Source organism: Hippopotamus amphibius, chromosome 1 (genome assembly GCF_030028045.1).
Source record: "Hippopotamus amphibius kiboko isolate mHipAmp2 chromosome 1, mHipAmp2.hap2, whole genome shotgun sequence".
Classification (NCBI taxonomy): domain Eukaryota; kingdom Metazoa; phylum Chordata; class Mammalia; order Artiodactyla; family Hippopotamidae; genus Hippopotamus; species Hippopotamus amphibius.
This window is the reverse complement of record NC_080186.1, coordinates 105,393,204-105,417,371: the sequence shown is the minus strand read 5'-3', so window position 1 is coordinate 105,417,371 and position 24,168 is coordinate 105,393,204. Positions and strand designations below refer to the sequence as shown.

Genomic DNA, 24,168 nt, shown 5'->3' with positions numbered 1-24,168 from the left:
GCACGCAGAAAGTTGTTCATACTCATCTCTGAAACACCAGTATGTGTAGAAGAGAGTAAAGAAGCAGGAGCTGAAGAACTCTAAGAGGAGGAAGCCAAACAATACTTGAAGTTGTTGAGACAATGGCAGCTACAATCAGGAAGTTGTTATGGCTGTTAGGAACAACTCTAGCCATTTGGACTCCACAGAAAGGGAATAAGGCTGCAGGTCTGAGGGACAAGCTGGGTAGACACTCAGGGGGGGAAAAAAAAAGAACCACCCAAGGCTTTTATTATTCCAGACTGAGGGGTGGGACAGCAATGGGAGAGGCAGTGGGTTGAGGGATAACGGGAGAGAGACAGAGCCAGATGGAAGGATGTAACCTCTACCAGCAAACAACATGTTCATTTTGTTCACCTTTGTATAACCCAGTGCCTGCTATTCCCATCCAACTGAACACTCAATATTTGTTGAATACCTAATTGGATGAATGAAGAGAATGGTGAGGGATATGTCTTCACTTAGTACAGATCCCTCTTTTTTTTAAATTACAGATCTCTTCTTTTAAGCTGCAGTGTTTGGTCTGGGGGTTGATTCAGGCCACAGGTTGCTGGGACTGTTATTCATCTTCATAACCTAGCTCAGTGTCTGGCATATAATTAGGCACTCAAGAATTATTTAAAAATAAATGGACACAAGCCTCTAACTACTGCTTCCTTTGATCTCACTTGTAAAATCTCTGCAACCTCTGACTCTGCTTTAATGGAAAGTCTCATTCTGTTTTAGCAGCTTAATTTAAATTGATTTAAATATGCGCTTCGCTTAGTTTCTTTTATAAGTGTTGTTTTACCTTTTTTTCCTAGTACAATTTAGTAGAGTATCAACTGTGAATTACGCTGTACACATATGCTCTCCACTAATGAAGTATTGTCTCAATCCATGAGCATGTCATTCATTCAATCATTTATTCAATAAACATTGAGTATTTGCTAGGTTCCAGGAACAGGATACTAGACTCTGGGGAAGAACAAATGACTACTGTATCTGCTCTGAAAGGATTTAGAGGCTATCAGGGGAAGAAAGAAACATGTTAAAATTTTAAGTTCAATAAAATATTTTAGATGCTATCAAAACCACTCCAACTCTCCTCACAGCCCCACCATCTCAACTCCAAGGGATCGGCCTGGTCTCTGCCTGGCTTTCCTGACAAAGTAGGGAAACTGGACAAACACGATGAAAGACACAGTTTCATAAGGTAGCTTCTAGAAGGCAGGGAGTAGTTTTGCTAAGGCTCGATATCTGAAGCAGGGTCTCTAAGGTGGTAATTATTTTAAATAGGGGCTTTCACATTACTTACAATGTGCACTCTGTTCGTTTTCCCTCCTTCCTCCCTCAAATCTTTACTTTCTCTTTAATGTCTGGACCAAGTCTGTGAACGAATCGAGGACTGAACAAGACAAATCTCTGCTTTCACGAAGCTCGCATTGTGAGAAGGTTTAGTCAGAGATGACAATTCAAAATAACCATCATGACGGACCGCATTAGTGCGTGCTGTCGGGGCGCTGCTCCCCAACCACGTCAGGAGCCGCGCCGAGCAGCGCGCTCTACGCAGGGCCGCCGGGCGGGCGCCAGGGTGGAAGGCGGGGCCGTTTTGGTGTTCCTGGAGGCAGCCAATGGCCTGGGAGGCGGAGCTTTGGAAACTGACTGGCATGGAAGTCGACCAATCAGAAGCTAATATGGACGAAGCGTTGAAGCAGAACCCGAAGGGTTTTGGCGCTGTTTGGTGGGAGGGGCGGGCTGCAGAGAGGTTACTCAGAGAGGCTGCTACTTACTAATCTGTAAGAAAGTGTTTCAGTTTTTAAATAACCGGTCAGCCGTACTAGCGCATGTAGCTGGAGAGCAGCCCACATATAGCGGCTATTTTTTTGTCTGCCAAGAGCCTCACCTCCTTCTGAGAAAGGCTTTTTTTCATTTTTGCAATTATGTGATTCAAACAGGAGCTGCTATGTACTTTTAGACCTCTTCTCTTAAGCGACGGTGTTTGGTCTGGGGGTTGATACGGGCTACAGGTTGCTGGGACTGTTATTTATTCATTACCTAGCTCAGTGTCTGGCATATAATTAGGCACTCAAGAATTGTTTAAATTTTAACAAATTGTTAGACACAAGTCTAACTATTGCTTCCTTTGATCTCACTTGTAAAATTTCTAACCTTCACACTCTGCTTTAATGGAAAGTCTCATCTGTTTTAGCAGCTTAATTTAAGTTGATTTAGATATATGTGCTTTACTCGGTTTCTTTTATAAGTTGTAAGAATTTGCTGTTAGCTCTGATATTCAAATTTGTTTACCTTTTTTTTTTTTGCCCCCAGTACAAGGTTTACAAGCTCCAAAATTCTGGAATTTGACCCATTTCACAGTGTTGTCGGGTTTCTGGCAGATAATGGGCCTTGGGAAGAGCCTAGATTCAGGAACCGCAAAGAGGCTGGGATTCTTGCTCCAAATTTGTTTCTCTGTGTATTCTTCTCTCTCTGTTTCTCTCTGCATACTTCTCTGTTTCTCTCATCCACATAGCCATACCGTTAGTTAGAATACTTGTATTATTAATTTCTCAATACTGGAATTGTCCCAGCAGAGGCTGAATGACCATCATTTGAGGCTGTGGTAGAAGACATGTTCTTGTTGATTGGGAGCAAGGGAAGTTAAATCAGGTTACATTTTTGAGCTATTCTAAATGTAAGATATTGTGATTTTACCAGCTTAGACTCCCATATACACAAGGATTGCTTTATATGTCACTTTCTCACTCTCTGTTAATAGCACCATCAGTTTCTTTGTCTTGTCTATATCCCAGTCCTTCATCTTTTGTGCGGAGTCAATCATTAGGTGTTCCTCCCAAAATCCTCTCAAGAAATAATACTAGTTTTCTCCTAGTAGCTGTAAAATTGTAGAAAAGGTAATAAAAGCATGAGCTGTTTAACCTATGGTTAAATGTTAAGACAGAGTCATATCAGGATTAAGAGCACAAGCTTTAGAGTTCAACCTCAGCTCAAATCCTGTTTCCATTATTACTAGCTGTGTCACCTTGGAAAAATTACTCTCTGAGGCTTTGTCTCCAACTCAAAGTGGAGACCTAATATTAAATAACTTTGCTGAGTTGTTTGGTTAAATAACTAGTATCCAAAAAAAGAAAAAAAAAAGAAAAAGAAAAAACTAGTACCCATAAAGCACTTAGCAGTTTCTATTAATGCAAATACCAATTAGTGCTTAATAAGGTGTAGTTGTTAGTATAAATAATAAAATACATTTGTATAACTTCTTTTTTAGTTTACAAAATGTGTGCCCCTACACTTTCTAGCTAAATAATCACAAATATCCTGAGAGGCAGATAATATTCTCATTTTGCAGATGGGGACACTGAAGAAAAAAAGAGATGGTACCACTTCCTCAAGTGGAATTGTCTAGAGGTTGCCCTCATAGGGAGTGAATGCAGTTACCAGAAGTTTTGCAAGGCTGTCCTGCTACCTATCACCACAGATCCCAGCTTTTGGAAGGGTGACTGATCTAGACCCTGTAAGTTGGTCATTTATTCACACATTCAATTAGTATTTTTTACCAGAAACTATTCAAGGACCTGGGGATACAGCATAAACAAACAAGCAAAAAAACCCCGAACACCACACACAGACATAAATCTCTGTCTAGAAATATACAAATAGAGAAAATATTTGTACAGGATATACAATATGAAAAATAAAAAATTAAATATGAAAATATCAGTATATAGCTTGTCATTTTTTTCATATACGCTTCATCTAACTACCCACGAACTCCCACCATCCTCTCCAGCCCTCTCCCCAAACTTAAAGTATCAGAAACTAGAAAATTCTATTTGTTTGTGTGTCACGCCCTCTCACGGGTCAAGGCTTATTCGGCGCTGGAAATCCAGAGAAGTGGGCGGGGCCTTGGACGTTTCTGAAGGTGGAAAGAGAAACCGCGGAACTAGTGTTCTGGTAGTTGTGGTTCTCGGTGGGAAGCCAATTCTGAGGACCGGTAGTGGAGAGCTCTGGAGCTCGTTTCCGGCCACCTCAGCGGGAAGCGGAGCGGCGAGCAGCTGGATCTTCGGGAACTGAGGTAGAGGTATAGCTGTTGCGGCGAAGAAAGTCAAGACGCACCTACGGCCGTTCGGCCAGAGTTGAGTCTCCGTAGCCTGCGAAGATGGTGTTGCTCACCATGATCGCCCGAGTGGCGGACGGGCTCCCGTTGGCCGCCTCGATGCAGGAGGACGAACAGGTGAGCTGCTCGATCCCCGGGACCCCAAGTTCCTGTCAGAGCACTGCGCTCTCAGCACCAGATTCCTTCTTAGGACGAGGGAGACGCTTGCGGCCTCCCAGGCATTTCCGACCCCTCTGAAGTGCTTTTTCTCTTTTGGCAGTGGAGAGGATTACCTGTTAGAATAAATCTTTCCTGAAGACGGAGGTAGATTTTTGTGTTACCTGTTTCTTTTTAGAAAACGCTCTGGAGAAAGGATAGGTTTGGCTGATTGTGATCATGCAGTGTACTGTAATTCTTTAGAGATTTTGTTAAAATTCAGCATTTCTTTCTTTCTTTTTTCTTTATTTCTTTTTTTCTTTTTCTTTTTTCTTTCTATTCTTTTCTTTTTTTTTTTTTTTTTTTTTTTTTTTTTGCTGTTAATAAGGCTGACTGACACGTCCTGGGAAAAATCAGCTCCTGAGTTAACTCTTTTTTTCTGTAGCATCTGATCCTTGACCTAGTTTGCTGATATCTAGTGAAAGCAGATGAGGTAATATTGCCACATATATGCACCTGTTTGAAGTTCAGTACAGTACCTTCTTTCAAAGTTATGCCCAATTCCCACCTCCTTCAATAAGCCTTACTAAATTTCTGTTGTTGGAATTATAGCCTCCGTGTTATATTCCTGTAATGCTTTGTACCTTTATTTTACAATTTTGCCTTCGTCTTTCAGTAAGTTGAGTTTCCTAGCAGGCAAATGGCAAATCTTAGTTATCTTTGTGTTTCCCATAGCTTTTACAATAGCAGCTTTATGCTAGTAGGTGCTCAAAATGTATTTCGTTGATAGAAAAAACAAAACAAAACAGAAAAACAAAAAACAACAACTCTAGATAGCTTGAAAGGAAGAGGCTTTGTGCCTTAAAATCACAAGGCAAATTTCTGGTGTGAGACAAGTTCCTGGAGCAAGGTTGGGAAGTTCCTGAAGAAAGGAGGCTGAAAATGAAATTTATATAATTTATTTACAGTGACCAACTTTATTTTACTTTCTCATTCAACCCAAGTAATTAAAAACAAAACAACAAACAACCTCAAGGCCTAAAAAAAGATGAGTTCTAGAAAAAAAAAATACTTTGCACATTTTTTTGAACTTTTCATTCATATATTCATGAAAAAAAAAACACCTCATTAAACACATCAGATGTGCCAAGCATGGTGTTAATGCAGGGGTTTAGGGAACATAATTCCTATGTTCATAGAGCTTACAGTTTAGTGGAGAAACAAGATAACTAACAAACACTTATGTAGTATAACTATTATGATAGAGGAAGAATTTTCTGTGGTCGAACATGGAAAAAGTATCTAAATTGATATTTGTACATCAGGAAAGTGTTCCCAGAATAAATGACATCTAAGCCAACAGTAGTGTCTCCTAGTTAGGAAAGCTTCCGTTTGGTTATATGCCTTTGTAGGTTTGATTTGGAAATATGTTTACTTTCCCTTTTAGGAGAATAATGATAAAAGGTTGTGAAGTTGCTAAGTTGCTTAGCAGGTCATGCTAAGTGAAATATTTTCTATTCATTCCAGAAAACAAAGTCTAAGTAGAGATAACATTTGAAAAAGATAGCATGCCCTGAATTTTCAATCGTGAAATATTTTTCTCTTCTCCAATGTTAAACATTTTCTAGGACCATGCAGAAGGAGTGAAATTGTTAGAATGAATGCAGGAACATGATTTGAAACAAGGGAGATGGTGTGGGGAAGTTTTCCTTGAAGGATGTGTAGTTAGATTAAGAAATAGTTTTCCCAAGGGGACGGAAATCTGGTCAGTTTTCCAACTACTGCTTTGAATTCCAGTGTGGGTGAAGAATACAAAGTGGATTTGAAAGTCTGTGTATAAGTAGGCTCTTCTCTCTGCCTTCATACTTTATTGAAAAAATTAGTTGATTTATTACTGTGTGTTTCTTAATTCCAAATTAGGTATCAGTTTACCAAGATGGGTTGCTTTGTTTAATTGACAAGGAAAGATACTTTACACAAAAACGTTTTTGTGATTGTAATTTTCTTTAGGAATTTTGACTTTGAATGATAATGTCTTTCTTAAACTTTTAATATCTGCAAAAGATATGAACCTTTGACTTATTTTTACTATTGTAATAGTGTACAGAACGTTCATAGAGTGCCTACTACATACCAACCATTGTGCTAAGCCCGTTAAATGCATGATTTCATTCAGTCTTCATACCAACTATTAGGATAGGTACTGTTATTATCCCCATTTATAGATAAGGAATCTGTGAGACTAAGAAAGGATAGGTCTCTTGCTTAAAGTCACACAGCTAATAAGTAGCACAACAGAATTTTTGACCAGAGTTCTTCCCTCCCTTCCTCTTTTTTTTCCTTCCTTCCTTCCTATTAACTTACAACCACTAGGTTAATTCCAGGTGTGTAACATAGTGATTTAATATTTGTATCATCAGGGTTTTTTAACTGTTGACATTTTGGAATGGATAGTTCTTTGTTGTGGGAAAACTGTCCTGTGCATTGTAGGATGTCTAGCAGCATCCTTGGCCTCTACACCTTATATGCCAGTAGCATTACCACCACCCTCCCTCCAGTTGTGACAACCAAAAATATTTCTTGACATTGCCGTATGTCACCTGTGGGGAGGAGGGGCAAAATCATCCCAGTTGAGAACCACTGTTCTGTTTTTAAAAAATTTTTTTTTAATTTAAGTACAGTTGATTCACAATATTGTGTAAGTTTCAGGTGTACAACGTAGTGATTCACAGTTTTTAAAGATTGTACTCCTTTATAGTTATACACATTTATAGTTATTATAAAATGCTGGCCATATTCCCTGTGCTGTACAGTATATCCTTGTACCTTATTTATTTTATACATAGTAGTTTGTACCTCTTAATCTCCTGTCCCTATTGTGCCCCTCTTCCTTCGCGTCTCCCCACTGGTAACCACTGTTTGTTCTTTTTAATCAACATCTGTCTGATTCTACACTACAGCCTTAGTACCTAACTGCTACACTTGTTCTAAGACATTTTAATAACGTTTTTACTTCTTAGGAGTCTGGAAATAACTTTTCAAGAAATGAATGTCTTGATCAAATAGTTTTATAGTTAAGTACCTTAATTGTCCAGGCCAAATAATTCAGTGTATTCTTTCAATTATTTTACACTGATAATAGATACCGTATTTTAGGTAGTTACTAGATACTAGTCCCTGTACAAACTGTCTTATTACTGTAGATGAACAATTATTCAAACAATGCAGTAGAGCGTTAAAAAAAGAAAAGATGCAGAGTATCTTATGCACTTTTTCCTCTGTGCTTTATCTAGAAATGTAGACCTAAGACAGTTAGACAGATGAACTTTTCTTTTGCAACCTAGACTAACTGATATTCTATTTCTCCCTTTCTGATGTATTTCTCCTTTTTAGATGTTTGCAATTTCTTTATCTGCCTTTCTGTTCTACCTCAGAACGAACCATGTTCTCTGCAGGTGTTAGACATAACTGAGTACAGGGCAGGTTACTCCAAGAAGCAGATCGTCTTTTGTACAGTTAAACTGCCACACTCCCCCAATCGTTGAGGGTTGATTAATCACCTTACTGTTATTGCTGTTAGAAGAAAATGGTTGGTCCTTAGTGCTGCTGGCCTTTGATCTGTAGAGTTCAACAGGGATTTAAAAATGATAAGAGCTTAGCTAAACATTCTTGTAAAGGCAAAAGATGGCATTTGATACAACTACTTGTTCAGCAGTCGTGACAGCAATAAAAAGAATTGTGGTTGTGTGGCAATTTTCTACTCTGTACCTCCTGCATTTTATATGTAGAACCACATCCTAAATATACTGATGATATCAAATCAGTTTCAGAATTTGTGCAGACATTCACATCCACTTCATTATTGGATTGTTAACAGCCGTCTTTCCACTATACTGTGTACAAGTTTCATCAAGTCTGTTGTAGATGAAGTAGAAAACATAATTAGGACATCTAATCTAACTATTTTTAGATAGGCTGGCTGACTGTGGGCCCTTTGTGACTATAATCTTAAAAGCAAACCTAGGGTTTATCTGTATAGCCATGATTATGTTATGTGAGATCTAGATCAGAGCTGCCATATGGTTTCCTGAGCATTTGCTATGAATTAGATTTAATATTAAAAGTAAGATATCACCTAGAAGGTGGATCTACTATCACTGAAGCAATTTTAATTGTACAGGTGGTATAGCATGCTTAGGAGCAGGGACTTCAGCGCCAGACTGCCTGGGTTCAAATCTTAGCCCCTCCCCCTATTGGCTCCAAGTCCTAATGTTGTGGGTGCAAATATGCAGTAAATAGGAATGGATGTATGAATAATTTTTCCCATTATAAAATTAATTTGTGAGTATTGTAGAAAATTTGGTAAATGTGTACAAACAAAAGGACCAAAAAGTTAATGGTGATTTTTTTTTTTTTTTTTTTACCATTAAAGGCAGTGGTAAAATTAAGTAATTCCTACTTAAATTATATCCACTTGATGTCTAACCTTAATCTTTGTGTGTGTGTTTAAAATTAAATAATGGATAATACTGTAAGACTGTTCCACCTAATTTTTTTCACTTAGTGTATAATGAGTATCTTCTCGTATTATTAAATATTACACAACATTTTAATGGCTCTGTAGTATTCCATTATATAAATATATACCATATGTTATTTAACCCATCCCTATTATCCTACTATTCAGCATTTGTTTTTTGTTTTTGTATGCATTTGTAGTTATTTTCTTAACACATATATGATGGTTATGTATATTTTCAAAGATGTGGAGTTGAATAAAACATTATGCAAAATTTTATAATTTCTAATATGTATTGTCAAAATGACTACCAGAAAGATTGTGCCAGCATCGTATTCCCAGGAATGATAATGCTAACTGAACCAGCAGTGTGAAATATTGGTTGGTACGCTGTAATTCCTATGTAGATATGTCCCTAGTGCTGTATATTGGTAGTCACTGCTTTGTCGTAAATTCCTGCAATTGTAGTATGCTTTTGGCCATAGTTTCTTGTAGTTGATACAGTTGTTAGTTTCTTTCTCTCAGATTGCAGTGATATTTACAGTGCCCCTTATAAAGTCAAAGGATTTGTACCAATCTTCATTTGACTGACAGTTTTTTGCCATTTTTTTCTTTCCTTTTTAATTGAAGTGTAGTTGATTTACAATATTATATTAGTTTCACACTTAGAATGTAGTGATTCAGTATTTTTATAGATTATACTTCATTTAAAGTTGTTATAAAATATTGGCTATATTCCCTGTGCTGCACAATATAACCACGTAACTAATTTAATACATAGTAATTTTTACCTCTTAAACCCCCCTATTGCTGTCTTGCTCCTTTTCCCTCCCCTCTCCCTACTGCTAACCACTGATTTTTTCTCTATATCTGTGAGTCCGTTTCTCATTTGTTATATTCATTCGTTTTATTTTCTAGATTCCACCTGTAAGTGATAACATACAGTATTTGTCTTTCTCTGCCTGACTTATTTCACTAAGCATAATACCCTCTAGGTCCATCAATGTTATTGCAAATGGTAGAATTTCATTCTTTTTATTTGCCATGTATTTAACTAGTTTCTTTAAGGTGCTCACCTGCCTTTAGCTGTCAAAAAACATATTTAACATTCATGGTTGTGGTTATTTTAGGAATACCAATGTCTGAGTTCCACCTCTGAGACACTGATTTAGTTGATTTGGGGTGGAGATTGGACAGTAGTAGTTTTTTTTAAGATTCCTAGGTGATTCCAGTGTGAAGCCAAAGTTGAAAATCATTGGTCTATGTTGGTATTATTTCTTGGCCCTTTACTAGCATCTCCAACTTTATTTGCATCCCTTTTATCTAGTGTTGTGGGGTCGGATATCTTCGGAATGCCACATAACAACATTGGTGAAGCAAACAGATTGACATGTACCACTCAAATTTAGGAACATAGGATACTGTGCACTAGTTCAAAGCATGTGTTGGTATTCACTTCCTAACTGGCTGGCCAGTCATGAGAAAAACACTATATAGATTAGCAATACTGTTTAATATGATAATGTTAATATACATTATAATGTTAATTATCACAAAGTATTATTAATATATAACAATATACATATACATGTAATGTAGGAGATTTCTCAAGTGAACAGCCTTATAGCAAATCGTTGCCCTAAAAACAGTGCTAAACTACAAATTGATGCTTCTAGTGGTCTCTGCCTAACTCCTCTGGTTCACCTCATGCTTAATTACTTCCTTCTTTATATTCCAATTTCCAGTTCACCATTTTATTTTTTTATTTTATCTTATTTATATTATTTTGAGTTATAATTGACATAAAACATTATGTTAGTTTCAGATGTACAACATGATCACCACAAAAAGTCTAGTTACCCTGTCATTGACAATTTTTGTAACTGTTTTTTCTTCTTGTGATGAGGACATTTAAATTTTACTCTCTTAGCAACTTTCAAATATGCAATACAGTATTATTAACCATAGTCACCATGCTGTACATTATATCCCCATGACTTATTTCCCTTCACCCATGACTCCCACTCCCCCATTCACCTCCGCTCTGGCAGTCACTGGTCCGTTCTGTATCTATGAGCTTGTTTTTTTAGCAGGATTCCAGTCTTTTTAATGGCTGCGTAGTATTCCATTGTGTATATATACCACATCTTCTTTATCCATTTGTCTGTTGGTGAACACTTAGTTTATTTCCATATCTTGACTATTGTAAATAATGCTGCAGTGAGCATAGGATGCATATATCTTTTTAAATTAGTGTTTCGTTTCCTTCGGATAAATACCCAGAAGTGGGATTGCTGGATCATGTGGTAGTTCTATTTTTAACTTTTTGAGGAACCTCCATACTGTTTTCCATTGTGGCTGCACCGATTTACATTCCTACCAAAGGATTCCCTTTTCTCCACATCCTCACCAACACTTGTTATTTCTCATCTTTTTGAGAATAGCCATTCTAACAAGAGTGAGGTGATATCTCATTGCAGTTTAAATTTGAATTTCTGGTTCACTATTTTAAATATAGCTTAGAATCCTATACTTGTACATTTGTTTATCTGCCAGTTACACGATTTTATCATTGCTTCCGTGACTGCTTTTACTGTGAGCTCAGTGGTTCATTATCTGGAATTATAAGTTTCACTTTGTGCTTTTTCATAGTTAGACCTTAGGTCCAATCCCTGGGAGAACCATATATAAACTCTTTTCTATTTAAATATTTAGTTATTAAGCATCTACGAAGGAGAGACTGTTATATCTTTCAATTCAAACTAAATAATCCAAAATAAAATAATTCATTCTCATCACATGGCAAAAGTTGCTTGTTTCCCCAAGTATGTGGATAAATAAATAATGTATATTTGCTTCCCATTCTTCATGCACTTCTTTTCCATTTTGGATCTAGTAGGTTATTGAGGTATGATTTTATTCTTTTGAAATGACATTGCTGTTCCCCCAGTAGACTTCTTCCTCTCTTTAAAAAAAAAATTGTAAAATCATTTAGAAATTGTTTAGGAAAATATTGCCTGTAATTTTATCATCCAAATGTTATTATTTTTATTTTTATATGAACATATCCCTTGCTATTCAGACTTTTGCTATCCAAACTCAGGAACCAAATAGATTTATTTAGTAAAGGACATTTGAGTTTCCAATCTTTGTCCTTACTCTTGTTCAGTTTCACCTAGTTGCAGTTGTGGTGTTCACAATAATTTGCAGTCATGGGTGCACACATTTCGTTTTGCTTAAATGTTCAATACTGTAACACTTTATGGAAGATTTTACTTGATATTTCAGCACAAAAATGAGAGTCATTCAGTCTGTTCTCAAGATTTCCCCGAGTATAGAACATGTGAGGTTCTGTGCGGGTAACTCTGCAGGTAAAATGGGTTAGGAGGAGGGCACTGACTTAATAGTGGAAAGGACACTAGATTGAAAGAGTGCCTTATATAGAGTTGGGGAGTACACTTTTGCTTTTTAGCAAATAACTATTGTGACTTTGTTGAAAAACTTGGAATTTGGTCTTCCTTTTCTCTAAAAATAGGCCACTTTAATTTTGTTAAAATAAATTTTATTAACCTGTAAATGAAGGACCTTATTCACAGAGTGTCCTCAAAATATGATGCTTCACACAAATTGGTACTGCTTTTTTTGTGGAAAATTCTTAAATGAAAGTGTCTTTTTTCAGTCTGGTCGGGACCTTCAACAGTACCAGAGTCAGGCTAAGCAACTCTTTCGAAAGTTGAATGAACAGTCCCCTACCAGATGCACCTTGGAAGCTGGCGCCATGACTTTTCAGTGAGTATAAATTCCTGATTTCTTTGTGATCATTTACATATGAAATACAGTAAATACAAGTAACACCTGATAAGAATGGTAACTTTTTTTAAAAGTAAAGTTAACTTAAAAAATATAGTCGCTCTGTGGAAGCAACTTTCCTGGCTCTAATTCTGCAAAACTGAAATCTTGGTTTCTTTATTCAGTTTGCATACAGTAATTCAGCCTATTATCCAGTGTCTAATAAATGCTGTACATATCATACAGTAATAGATAGCTTTTGCTTTGGGAGCTTCTTGGAGCCAGACGCACGTAGGTTAGTACCCTTGTGCAAACATTTACTGACAGTGTAACCTTGAGCAACTCACATATACTTCTGTGGGCTTCAGTTTCCTCTATAAAATAGGGAATCATTGTTTTGTGAGGATTATGAGAGTCCATGTATATCACTTAACATCTTGTCTGGCACATAGAGAATAGTTAATAGTGTTAGTTATTATTTAGAAGAAAGAAAATTATAAAAGATAATTTAAGAGCATCTAATAAGTGGTTACAGACAATGCATACAGCTGAGAGAATGATCAAAGGGACTTTATTGGATTTCAAATTATCTGCAAATAATTGGTATTAAATGTTAAATATATGTCAAGTTTGAAGGTGATAAAACAGGAAGGATTATAAAAGAAAAGAGAGGACAAGAAGATCAGAGGAAAATAAAAAAGGATAAGCTAAAAAAATTACTATGTTAGGAACTCAGATACTAAGATAATATGGACCTGCGGAGAACCTGCTGTTTAATTTAAAAAAAAAAAACCACCACCAACAACAAAAAATCCCACAAACAAACTCTCTACTCATCAATAACAAGCAAACAAGTATATAGAATCAAAACCAAAACAAAACCCTGACTTATTGGTTAAGAAAGTAGTGGATATTAAGTTTTGTAAGGTATTCTATCATCAAAAAATATTAGAGGCACTTAATTATATAGTATTTTTATCTCTACCATGGGTTAGGACCAAAAGACCTAGGAAAGATCTCATGGAATTAAAAAGAAATCCAATTTTTTCTATCTGGTTCTTTATAATCTCATCTTTTCCTTTATTTCCATCCAAGAGCTATTTATTAAAGATTTATTCTTTGCCAGACAGTGTATTAAGTCTTGCCTTTAATGTTCTTAGCTTATCCTCTTATTAGCAGAGAGACACATACACAAACAGTTATACTATAATACCTTAGGACAGGAAGTGCTGTAGAGCATAGAGAAGGAAGCAGTAAATTCCCATTTATAGAGAGTAAGTTTCAGGAAAGCGGAGAGAGGGAGGGAGAATAGAGAGAACTTTCACAGAAAAAATTGTAGTAGAATTGAGCATATGAAAATGAACAAGGTTTCTCCAGTTACATACAAGAATATTATAGTTAGGAAAAAACAATATAAGCAGAAGTCCACTAGCATGTGAAAGAATCTAGCTTATTGGAGAATGTGTTGTTTGGTATATTAGGATATATAATAGAAAGCAGCCTACACTTGTTTTGGAGGGCTCCAAATACTATACCAAGGTGTATGATTTTATTTTATAGGTATTAGGGAACCGTTAGAGTTTTTAAGCAGAGTAGTGTCGTATTTACTTTTTAGGAATAAAGCTGGTGGTTTAGAAGATGGTCTAGACTGAAGGCAAGGAGACCAATTAATTTAGGTGCCCAAATAAGAAATAGGACAGTATTATTGTTGTTATTATTGTTATTGTTACTATTATTATTATTATTTTAAAGGGCCGGAGAGATCATATAATGTAATAGGCTATAAACTATGCTCTGTGGAGTCCTGGGATGCCTTAGGAGCCACATAGAAAGGACACGGATGGGGGTATATGTAATGCTTTGAGCCCTTAAACTCCTACTTAAACCAAAGAACTTCTGATTTTATTTGCTATGCATATTGGTCTCCGGATATAATTTTTGCTGAAATAAAGTGTACTGTGGCTGGGACTTACCTGGTGGCTGAGTGGTTAAAAATCTGCCTGCCAATGCAAGAGACATGGGTTCATTCCCTGGTTGGGGAAGATTCCACATGCCGGGAGCAGCTAAGCCCATGCACCACACTACTGAGCCTGCGTGCTGCAACTACTGAAGCCCGTGAGCCTAGAGCCCGTGCTTTGCAATAAGAGAAGCCACTGCACTAAGCCCGTGCACCACAATGAAGAGTAGCTGCCACTCACCACAACTAGAGAAAGCCCGTGCGCAACAATGAAGACCCAACACAGCAAAAAAAAAAAAAAAAAAAGTGCTATGGCTAAAAAGTCATTTGAAAAACACTGAGAAACCTAACTTCTTTCCAAAAATATCTCAGACATTTAGTCATATAGCCTCTTCCAGACTGCCAGGGAGCTCACTCTCACAAGAAGAGTCAGTTCTGTTATTGAATAATTTGCAGTTAATACAGAGTTCTCCTACCCTGGAAATTAGGGAATATTATTATCCTAAGATTATTTCCAGTTCCACTATTTTTCTTACAGCTGGAAGAAGTTTAAATGTGTATATACTTGTTTACTGTACATAATCAAAGGGTAGATGGAGTCACAACTCCAAGTTTTCAAGAAAAAGTCTTAGGTATTAAGATATTTTAGTTGAAGAATTATGTAATGAATAAATATGTCTAAATACTCCATTTGTAATGTACTTCTAATAATGGGAAGATGTTTGCTTTCTGCTTCCAGTGATTTGTGGTTTGAAATTGACTTTCTGACTTAGCCTCAAAGGGCTTAAGCTAAAATATTTTCAAAACTTTCTATTGGGAATTCCCTGGTGGTCCAGTGATTAGGACTCCATGCTTTCACTGCTGAGGGCCTAGGTTCAGTCCCTGGTTGGGGAACTAAGATCCCACAAGCTGCGTGGCTCAAAAAAAAAAAAAAGTTTGTATGGCACTGAGTATTTCAGATTGTTGGCGGTATTGTTAATCAGAAACAACTTTTTCTTGCTCTTTTTGTCTCTGCAGCTACATTATTGAACAGGGGGTGTGTTACTTGGTTCTTTGTGAAGCTGCCTTCCCTAAAAAGTTGGCTTTTGCCTACCTAGAAGATTTGCATTCAGAGTTTGATGAACAGCATGGGAAGAAGGTGCCAACTGTGTCTAGACCCTATTCCTTTATTGAGTTTGGTAAGATTTTGCGCCTCACATCTCTGTCAATGGAGTAGACAATATAGAGAAGCTATTGATATAATTTTGACACTTTTTTTTTTATGTTTACCTGCTGAAGTTTTGGATTCTTCCTCCTATTCCATGTCTTTTGTCCTTCTGAATTAATGAGGCTTCTTTCTCATAAGTAATTTTCTCTGGTCTTTTGGTCTTTTCCTCATAGAACTTGTTGCCCTTTGCTCTCTTTTGTTATTTGGTTTGATTCTTCATTAGGGTGAAAAACTGTGTCTAAAGAGCTAGATTGACATGTAATAACTGAGTTCTTTTTTCCCTCAACCCAACCTCCTCACCCCACACACATACACTCACACACTCACAGTGAAACCCATGTTATGGAAATCAGAATTTGGAAATCAGAAGGAATGGTGTTTTGTTTCTTTTCATAGAACAGGATCCTCTAATTTAAGTGCTAGAAGATATATGGTATTGGGGCATAACATTTCCTACATGCAGAAGTAGTGAGCATGGGTGTCCATATTTGTGCAAGAATTATAGAAAGATTCATCACTGGTCAGACCTGATAAAGTAGCTGATGGCAATAGATCAAAGGGGACATCCTGTAAGTAGAGAAAGTGAAAACAAGTATGATTAGACTACATCACTGACATTTTAGTTAAAAAAAGAAATTAGTTTTACTATCTCTGAATTTCTGAAGTGTTTTGTTTGCTAGATAAAAGCTTTTAGAAATAAAGAAAATCTAGCAAAGCATTCTAGTGTTTCAAAACTATAAACTCTCCAAGTGCTAATTTTTATAATGTCTGGTTTTGCAAATTTTATTTTTGTAGACAATAGCTGTTCAGTAAACCCAAGAAAAAAATAAGACTGCTGTATCAAGTCACATAGGAAATAGTTGGTATACTCAAATTAGCTTAAAGGATTATATACAGAGATGTGAATGGGTTATAGATGAACTATAAGGTACACTAACCTGAGACGGATAGCATGGTAATTGTTATCAACCCTAGGCCTGAAAGGATAAGAGAAAGCATTTCTGGAACTGGGAAGGAGAAAATTTATAGAAAAGCCTCATGTGAGAGGAGCAGTAACTTTTGGTGGAGGGATACCACCAGCCCAAGATGACTTTTCAGGGAGGAACTAGGGGAATAAATACTTTGACATCACTATCCACTCTCCTTCTTCCCTCCTCTTGGGGCTCCCCATTGGCTGAACCTAACTGGAAGCTAGAGGGCAAGGAATCCATTGATGTAATCCATGCAGGTCAGCTTCCCAAGGCAGAAAGCAGGGTGCAGAAGGGTGGAGCGGAGATCTAAAGAGGCAAATGAAGGGTATCCAGCACACATATGTTAAGATTTTGTTAAAAGTTGAAAATATAATCTTTAATAATCATTCTTTTCATAGTTTTGCGATATATAAGCTTTGGCAAACATGAATGAGCATGCAGTTTTGTAGTATTTTGGAAAACTCCCTGTCACATTGATACTCATTCAAGAGCTTGGTTAATCACTGACAGTTGCAGATCCAGGACTAAACTCGGGATTTACTCTTTCCTACTTCTTTGATGGACGTGAAAGAAGTTGTTAACAGTCACTTTTCTTCATCATTCTAGATACTTACATTCAGAAAACGAAGAAGCTTTACATTGACAGTCGCGCTCGGAGAAACCTAGGCTCCATCAACACTGAATTGCAAGATGTGCAGAGGATCATGGTGGCCAACATTGAAGAAGTGTTACTACGGGGAGAAGCACTCTCAGGTACCTAAAAGTCGTACCAGTCTTATGAAGAGGTGGCTCTTATTCCATAGGCAAGGATAGCTTATTTGGGGGTACCTTTTATGCTGTCAGATTCTATCTAGTATACTGTTAAGAATTCATCTTTCAAAAATGGATTAATTACAAGCTTCCAGTATGATGTATGCTTCTTCCTAGTGTGGTTAGTTTCTATTGAGTTGGAACAGTGTAGTCTCTTTCCATATCAGAAGCAATTACTGTTTCCCAGATATTTACAAAATTAGATCAATATTTACAGAAACACATAAGGGAAATGAAAAGCAGAATAAGAAATTTTCGAAGATTTATTGCAGTGGTTTCCTGAGTAGCCGCTTCGGGAGACTTTACTGCTGCCAGATCATATGCTATAAAATGCCATTTTCATCAAGGCATTCTTCTGCTGAAAAACTTTCAAAACCTGTGACTACAAGATAAGATCTAGTCTGGTCTCAACTTACTTTTCATTCATTCAGTCATAATTAATTGAGTACTTGTAATGTGCAAGGCACTGTGTTCTCTCTAATGGAAGATAAGGAGATTGCAAATGTCTCTCAAGTTCTCCCCAGTTCACAAACATTCTGCCTCAGCCAGGTCAGTGTCCTTATCATCCTTGACCTTCTTTAAGGTCTAGATAAGAACTGCCTCTTCAAAGAAGCCTTACCTGATCCTATAGCCCACAATGCATTAATCTCTCTTGTCCTTCAAATTCTTAAAGCACTTACATACGTAATGTTTTTTAGCACATGATGGTGTGTGTGTGTATACTAATTTACCTAAAAATATATATGTTCACCTCATGTTAAAATGTTACCCAAGTGTTTAATGTGAGCATATACTTTTTAAAAGTAATATTTATGTATTTTGTATCTAGTTCATATACTTTTTATTTCTTTCACAGTGATTATCACAAGTAGTTGCCTTAATGTGTATTTTTTGAATTCAGCCTTGTTACATATTCATGAATAAATGGGTTTTCCTTTGTTATGAATTGCAGATTTTAACCTTCATGTTTGTAGTGAGCAGTTGTCCCAGCATATAGCTTCACACTCTTGAAACATCCAATTTTGGATGAGTGAGCCTGTGTAAATTTTCATGATAACAGACTCACAGGTTCTACTTGGGATAAAGTAAACCAGCACAGGAGTTTTTCTTAAATCCAAAATTTATATATCAAAATTTTATTGAAAGTGTAAGGGATTTTCTTCTAGTGCTTTTGCTGATTAAAAGTACATTTCTACCCTTAAGTAAACTTCATGTGATTGGGAAGATAAGAAAGATTATCACAGAATAATTTATAGGTAGTATAAGGGAACAAACATCAATTGAACACTTACCTTGTGCTAGGCAGTATGGTAGGGGGCTTTACATATATCTTATTTATTCTTTAGAGTAATCCCATGTGAAGTAGGTGGTATCAAACCAGTTTTACAGATAAAGAAGCAAAGATTCAGAAAAGTAGCTTACAAAACTTTACACTGCTGGTATCTGGCAGAATTTGTTGGCCTATGGAGTCCTTGTCCTTCTTCAGTGAATGATAGTTTTAAGAAATTATATAGATTTATAGACAATAAGAGCTATAAAAATGTAGAAGAAAGTAGGTAAATGAACAGGAAAGATTTCTTGACTTTTGATAGATCAGGAAGGAGTGAAGAGTGGTATTTTAAGAGGAAGAAGAAGCATATATATGAACAGAGCATATACGAAGACAGTGGAAAGATTAGCCCACCTCAAAAAATGTTTTCTTCCTCTTTAAGCTTCTCCATAATAAGAATCCATCTTTTACACCTTTATCTCTTACTAAGTTTTTGAGTTTTAGAGCTAGTCAACTTTGCATTTATGACCTAAGAATAGTTCCTGTGGGTTCTTTTAGCAAGATCGAATACCTTCTTCACTGCCTAAATATACCTGTTTGTTTTAAGCCATAGGTTTTATTTTTTTATTCAAAGGTATCACTCTACTAGACTATAAATTCCACAAATACAGAGATCGTGTATGTTTTGATCAGAATTGTGTCCTCTAGCACTTCTCATGGTGCCCACAATATAAACATTTGCTAAATGACTTCTCCAAGCAATAGCTTTGTCTTTATGATACACTGTTTCCAAATGTTCCAGGTAAAGGAATTCTCTTAACTATTACTTATTTCATGTGACCTAATATTTATTTCTCTGCCCAGTTACTCTCAGCAGATTTAGATTCATTTAGCAAATATTTATTTATTGAGCACTGACTGTATGCCAGATCCTGTTCTAGGCACTGGGAATGTAGTAATAACACAGTAGTGGTTAAAACCCTCTGTCCAATGGACTGTACATTCTAGTAGACTGGCTAGAAAGATTCCTTGCAGCGTTGTCATGGCTAGTTCTCATCCCTTAATTGTTTTTTTGCATGATAGGTGCTTTTCTTACAGGACAAGTTACTAATTTGGAAATGGCTGACATGCCTGTGTTATTAAGTAATGCCACATTTCTCAATCAAAACCAGTCTCTATTAAGCAACTCCAAATGTTCCAAAAGCATTCTCCAAGGAAGCACAAATAAATTCAGATTGCAAAATAATTTTTCAAAATTTTAAAGAAATAGAAAGTTTGATTCGAATTTATTTATGCCAAACCGAGAGTTTGTTTTCATTATTAAAAATATGCCATATAGTTTAAGCACAGTCTAGCTTGTGTATCTCTGGCTATTTCTCTAAGTGCTCAGTTAACAATTAAAAGAAGATACTGACATTACAAATGTCCTTATAGGGGGAAAAAAAAAACTTTGCATAATATTCTAAAAAGCTTAATATAGTAGATATTGGTGGTTTTCTAGCACCTGTGATTGTATTTTCTTTATAATACAGCTTTCCTGTGTCTGTTTAAATATAATTTCTGATAGCTTTATCTTCATAATAATAGCCTTTACTATGTGGAAGGTCTTAGAAATTGGTAGCAGTCACCATTGAGATGTAGCTTAATACTCGGTGTCTGGTTCATTGAATTTTCTGGTTACCTGCATCTCTTGTCTCACCTGGATTATCAGTTGTCAAAATGTGAGAGAATATGATTTAGACCGTTAAGAGATTATGAAGATAGTTTTGTTAGCTAACATTTATCAAGTGTTTACCATATGTAGGTATTGTGCTCACTTTACAGGCATCCTATGATGTGTTTACTGTTATTATATAATCCCTGTTTTTATAGACAAAGAAGCTGGGTCTTAGAGAGGCTGAGTTGACCAGTGTCACATGACTAGTGCAGCTGAGGTTTGAACCAGGCTGTATGCAGACTCTGAGGCCAGAGTCTGAGGCCAGAGTCTGCATACAGCCTCAAGAATTTGAACATAAGTTGATCTGATAATTTTAAAATGCACTGTAGATTTTACAGTGCTTCAGGATCATGAGTTAATCAGTATATGCAACCTTACCCTAAAAATAAAAATGATAATTTAAGCTTCATGGTTTGAGATAGTGCCACTCGTTTTGGTTATTTTTATGTTTTAATACATTTGATAAAATAATTTAAGGGACTAATTAATGTTATCCTTTTTTCCTTTTTGACAGCATTGGATTCGAAGGCTAACAATTTGTCCAGTCTGTCCAAGAAATACCGTCAGGATGCAAAGTACTTGAACATGCGTTCCACTTACGCCAAACTTGCAGCAGTAGCTGTATTTTTCATCATGTTAATAGTGTATGTTCGATTCTGGTGGCTGTGAAGTAGTGAATCTAGTCACTGGCAAGGGAGAACCTAGAACCCAGCAGGTGTATGTTTTCAGGAAGCTGAGCTCACAGAGATGTATATTAGAATCCAAGTGGAACTTCTGCCTCTAAAGACCTTGCAAGAAAAGACATGTCCTGAAAATGAAAGATTACACCTCATTTAATGAAGCTTAGCCCTATGTAGAAAGTGTCTTTTGGGGGCAGAGGCTTTCTCTGGGTGCTAAGCCATATATGTTAGGAAACAGTAGATTGTTTTGTTTTTTTCCCTCCCAGTGTCTTACATTTTTAAAACAGCACTGACAGGGGCATTCTCATTCTCTAATGGAGCCGTCAGTGAGATTTGGCTTAACCAACCTGTGCTAGCAACAGTCTGAAATCCCTCCAGAGAAGACAGCCCTTTGGAAAATTTTTTGACTCTATTTAATCAACATTCCTTTTGTTGGTGACATTTGTGATTTTCAGGAATCTGAGTTGTTGATGACCTTTTAAACAAGACTCCAGTATGTGAAGGTTAATTGCTGTGCTGCAAGAGATCCTGTCTGTTGGCCCCTGTAGGAAGTTAACCTTTGTTGTTTTCCATTTATGATATTTTGCTTATTGCACAATTGCTTTAGGGTTAAATGAATTATATTAAGATGCCTTGAAATTATATTATAGCACTCCTTGATTATGAAGCTAAAATGTTTTCTGTCATTTACTCCTTAAAAGACTTAAATGTTTAGTTTGGGACATTCTTAATTTTATTTTTCTGCATCTGGTTTATGTTAATATGAGTGAATATAGCATACTGATGGCCAGAGGCCCCTGACTTAGTGAGGAGAGAGGCCAACTCATAACTACAGCTTTGTCCTGCCCCTTTCTCGCTTTTTCTTCACTACTATTTTCCCCACTCATCCTCCTGCCACAATTTGCTAACATTTTTCAAATTTCTCTGTGCTCAGTAGTTTCATGTCCCTCTCAGGATATTCTCAAATTTCAAAATGGAAAATATTCAGTTGTACAGTTAATTAAATTGAAATTTTTCAGAGCAACTACTCGAACTACTAGACATCTGAGAAAATCTGAGAGCACCTCATACCTGCTTCAGTTATATAATTCTCTGAGAATGTTCTGGAGATAGATAACTCATTTACAATAGCTTCTCTTAGCAAATAAAAGTACCTATGATTTTTCCCTTTTTTGCTCAGGGATAATGGGGATTTCCTTTTACCTTCTGAGGTAAAATTTTTTAAATGGGGAGCATAGGCCTTTTAAATATTGTCACTAGGGTCTACAGTATAACCTATAATTCCTACACATACTGCAAATATTTCTTTAAATTATACAGGAAAATGAACCAACTTCTTACTTCTTAAAATCTTGGGAAAGAACTTCAACCAGGAAACAATTTTATAACTCAGGATCATCAAACCTACTGTTCTGATTCCTGATAGAGGAAAAAAAAGTTCTATTTCTTTAAAACAAGACAAGGAGAAATGCTTATTTTATTCCTAATTTACAGAACTAGAATAAAATTTTTTTCTTTCCATTTTGGACCTATGTCTGCCAGTTGGAGTTTTGCGCATGAAATAAGAAGTTACTTTTTATAGAGAATAAGTGCTTTGAAGTCCCTAAAAGGCTTATCCCTAAGTAATGATGTTGGTAATAAAAGCCTTTGAAAGGCTGAAAACCTAAGTAGTGGTACCATAGCATTTGGTACTTCTGTAGGAGTGGAGAGTGGCAGCTCATTGTTGAGAGTTGCATGCTGCAGCCAAGTAGTCAGCAATGAAATAAATACTTCTAGAATGTTCCCGTCAGTGTGAAGTTTTGTTATCTAGTCAATTTTCATGCACATATTCTTCTATAGATACACTTCTACCTAAACTCAGTGGGTTAATTAAAAAATGAGATGGGGTGGGGGATGAGAAACAAAGGGATAAGAAAGTACTTTAAGATTATGATGGTAGAAAATGAGAGAATAGGACTGTCATAATATGGCTCCTACTTCTGTTCTTTATTGGAGGAGGTGGGAAGATGTGACTAGATGAAATGAACCAGCAACCAAACAGGCATTTAAAATAGAGTGTGATGCATACTGTTCAGGGTTAGCTGGGGCACATTAAGAGAAGACACCTAATTTACTGTGGGAAGAAGTGTGGTAAGAGAAGCATACCCCAGACAAAGTCAATGGCTTATGCAAAGTCATGAGTTAAAAGTGAGGCACATTTGGGGGATCATATAGCTTGGTTCAGCTTAACTCATAGGATAAGTGTAGGCAACTGAGACTTGAGGAGGAAGAGAGAAACAGTACACTGTCATGCAAGGCATTCAGACTAACACCAGTGGCAAGAGATGGCATCAGATTTATGATTTCAACTGATCATTCTGGCCATGGTATAAAAGATACATTAGGAAAAAAAAAAGATACATTAGAGAGGGATAAGCCTGAAAGTAGGGAGATGAAACCAAGGAGTCAACGAAGTAGAATGAGACGTAGGAGACAGGTTTCAAGTGATTTTCAAGAAAGGAATAATCCCACATACTGAATAATATTTACACAGTGCTTTCTTTGTTAGGAGCTTATTTTAATTCTCATGATGACATTTTGAAGTAAATGCTGTTCATACCATGCGAATGAAGAAACTTTACTGCTCTGAGGTACAGAAGAGTTAAGTAATTTATCCAAAGGCACAGAGCTAGAAAGTGATGGAGCTAAGATTTGAACCTAGACAGTTCGATTCCAGAGTCTGTGCTTTTCTCCACCATACTGTACCACCAAAAGGTACAAACAAATCAAGTCAAACAAGTACCACAAAATGTATTTTGAGTTCAACAATTAGGAACATAATCAGAGTAATTCCAGAGAAGTAGACACACAAGTCAGATTGCAATGGGTTGAGGATTGTGTGAACTACTAGGAAGTAAAGACATTGAACTACTCTTAGAAGTAGCGTTTTGGTTATGATGCTAAACTTCATAACATGTTTA

General features: G+C 36.5%; 1 protein-coding gene across 1 annotated transcript; it reads left to right on the top strand.

The window, feature by feature from the left end:
* Positions 1-4,058: 4,058 nt before the first annotated feature.
* Positions 4,059-22,755, top strand: SEC22B (SEC22 homolog B, vesicle trafficking protein). Its single transcript, XM_057720805.1, has 5 exons — positions 4,059-4,270; positions 12,487-12,596; positions 15,571-15,731; positions 17,338-17,484; positions 21,043-22,755. The coding sequence occupies exons 1-5, from the start codon at positions 4,196-4,198 to the stop codon at positions 21,195-21,197; spliced, it is 648 nt and encodes a 215-aa protein (XP_057576788.1). The 5' UTR covers positions 4,059-4,195; the 3' UTR covers positions 21,198-22,755.
* Positions 22,756-24,168: the final 1,413 nt, after the last annotated feature.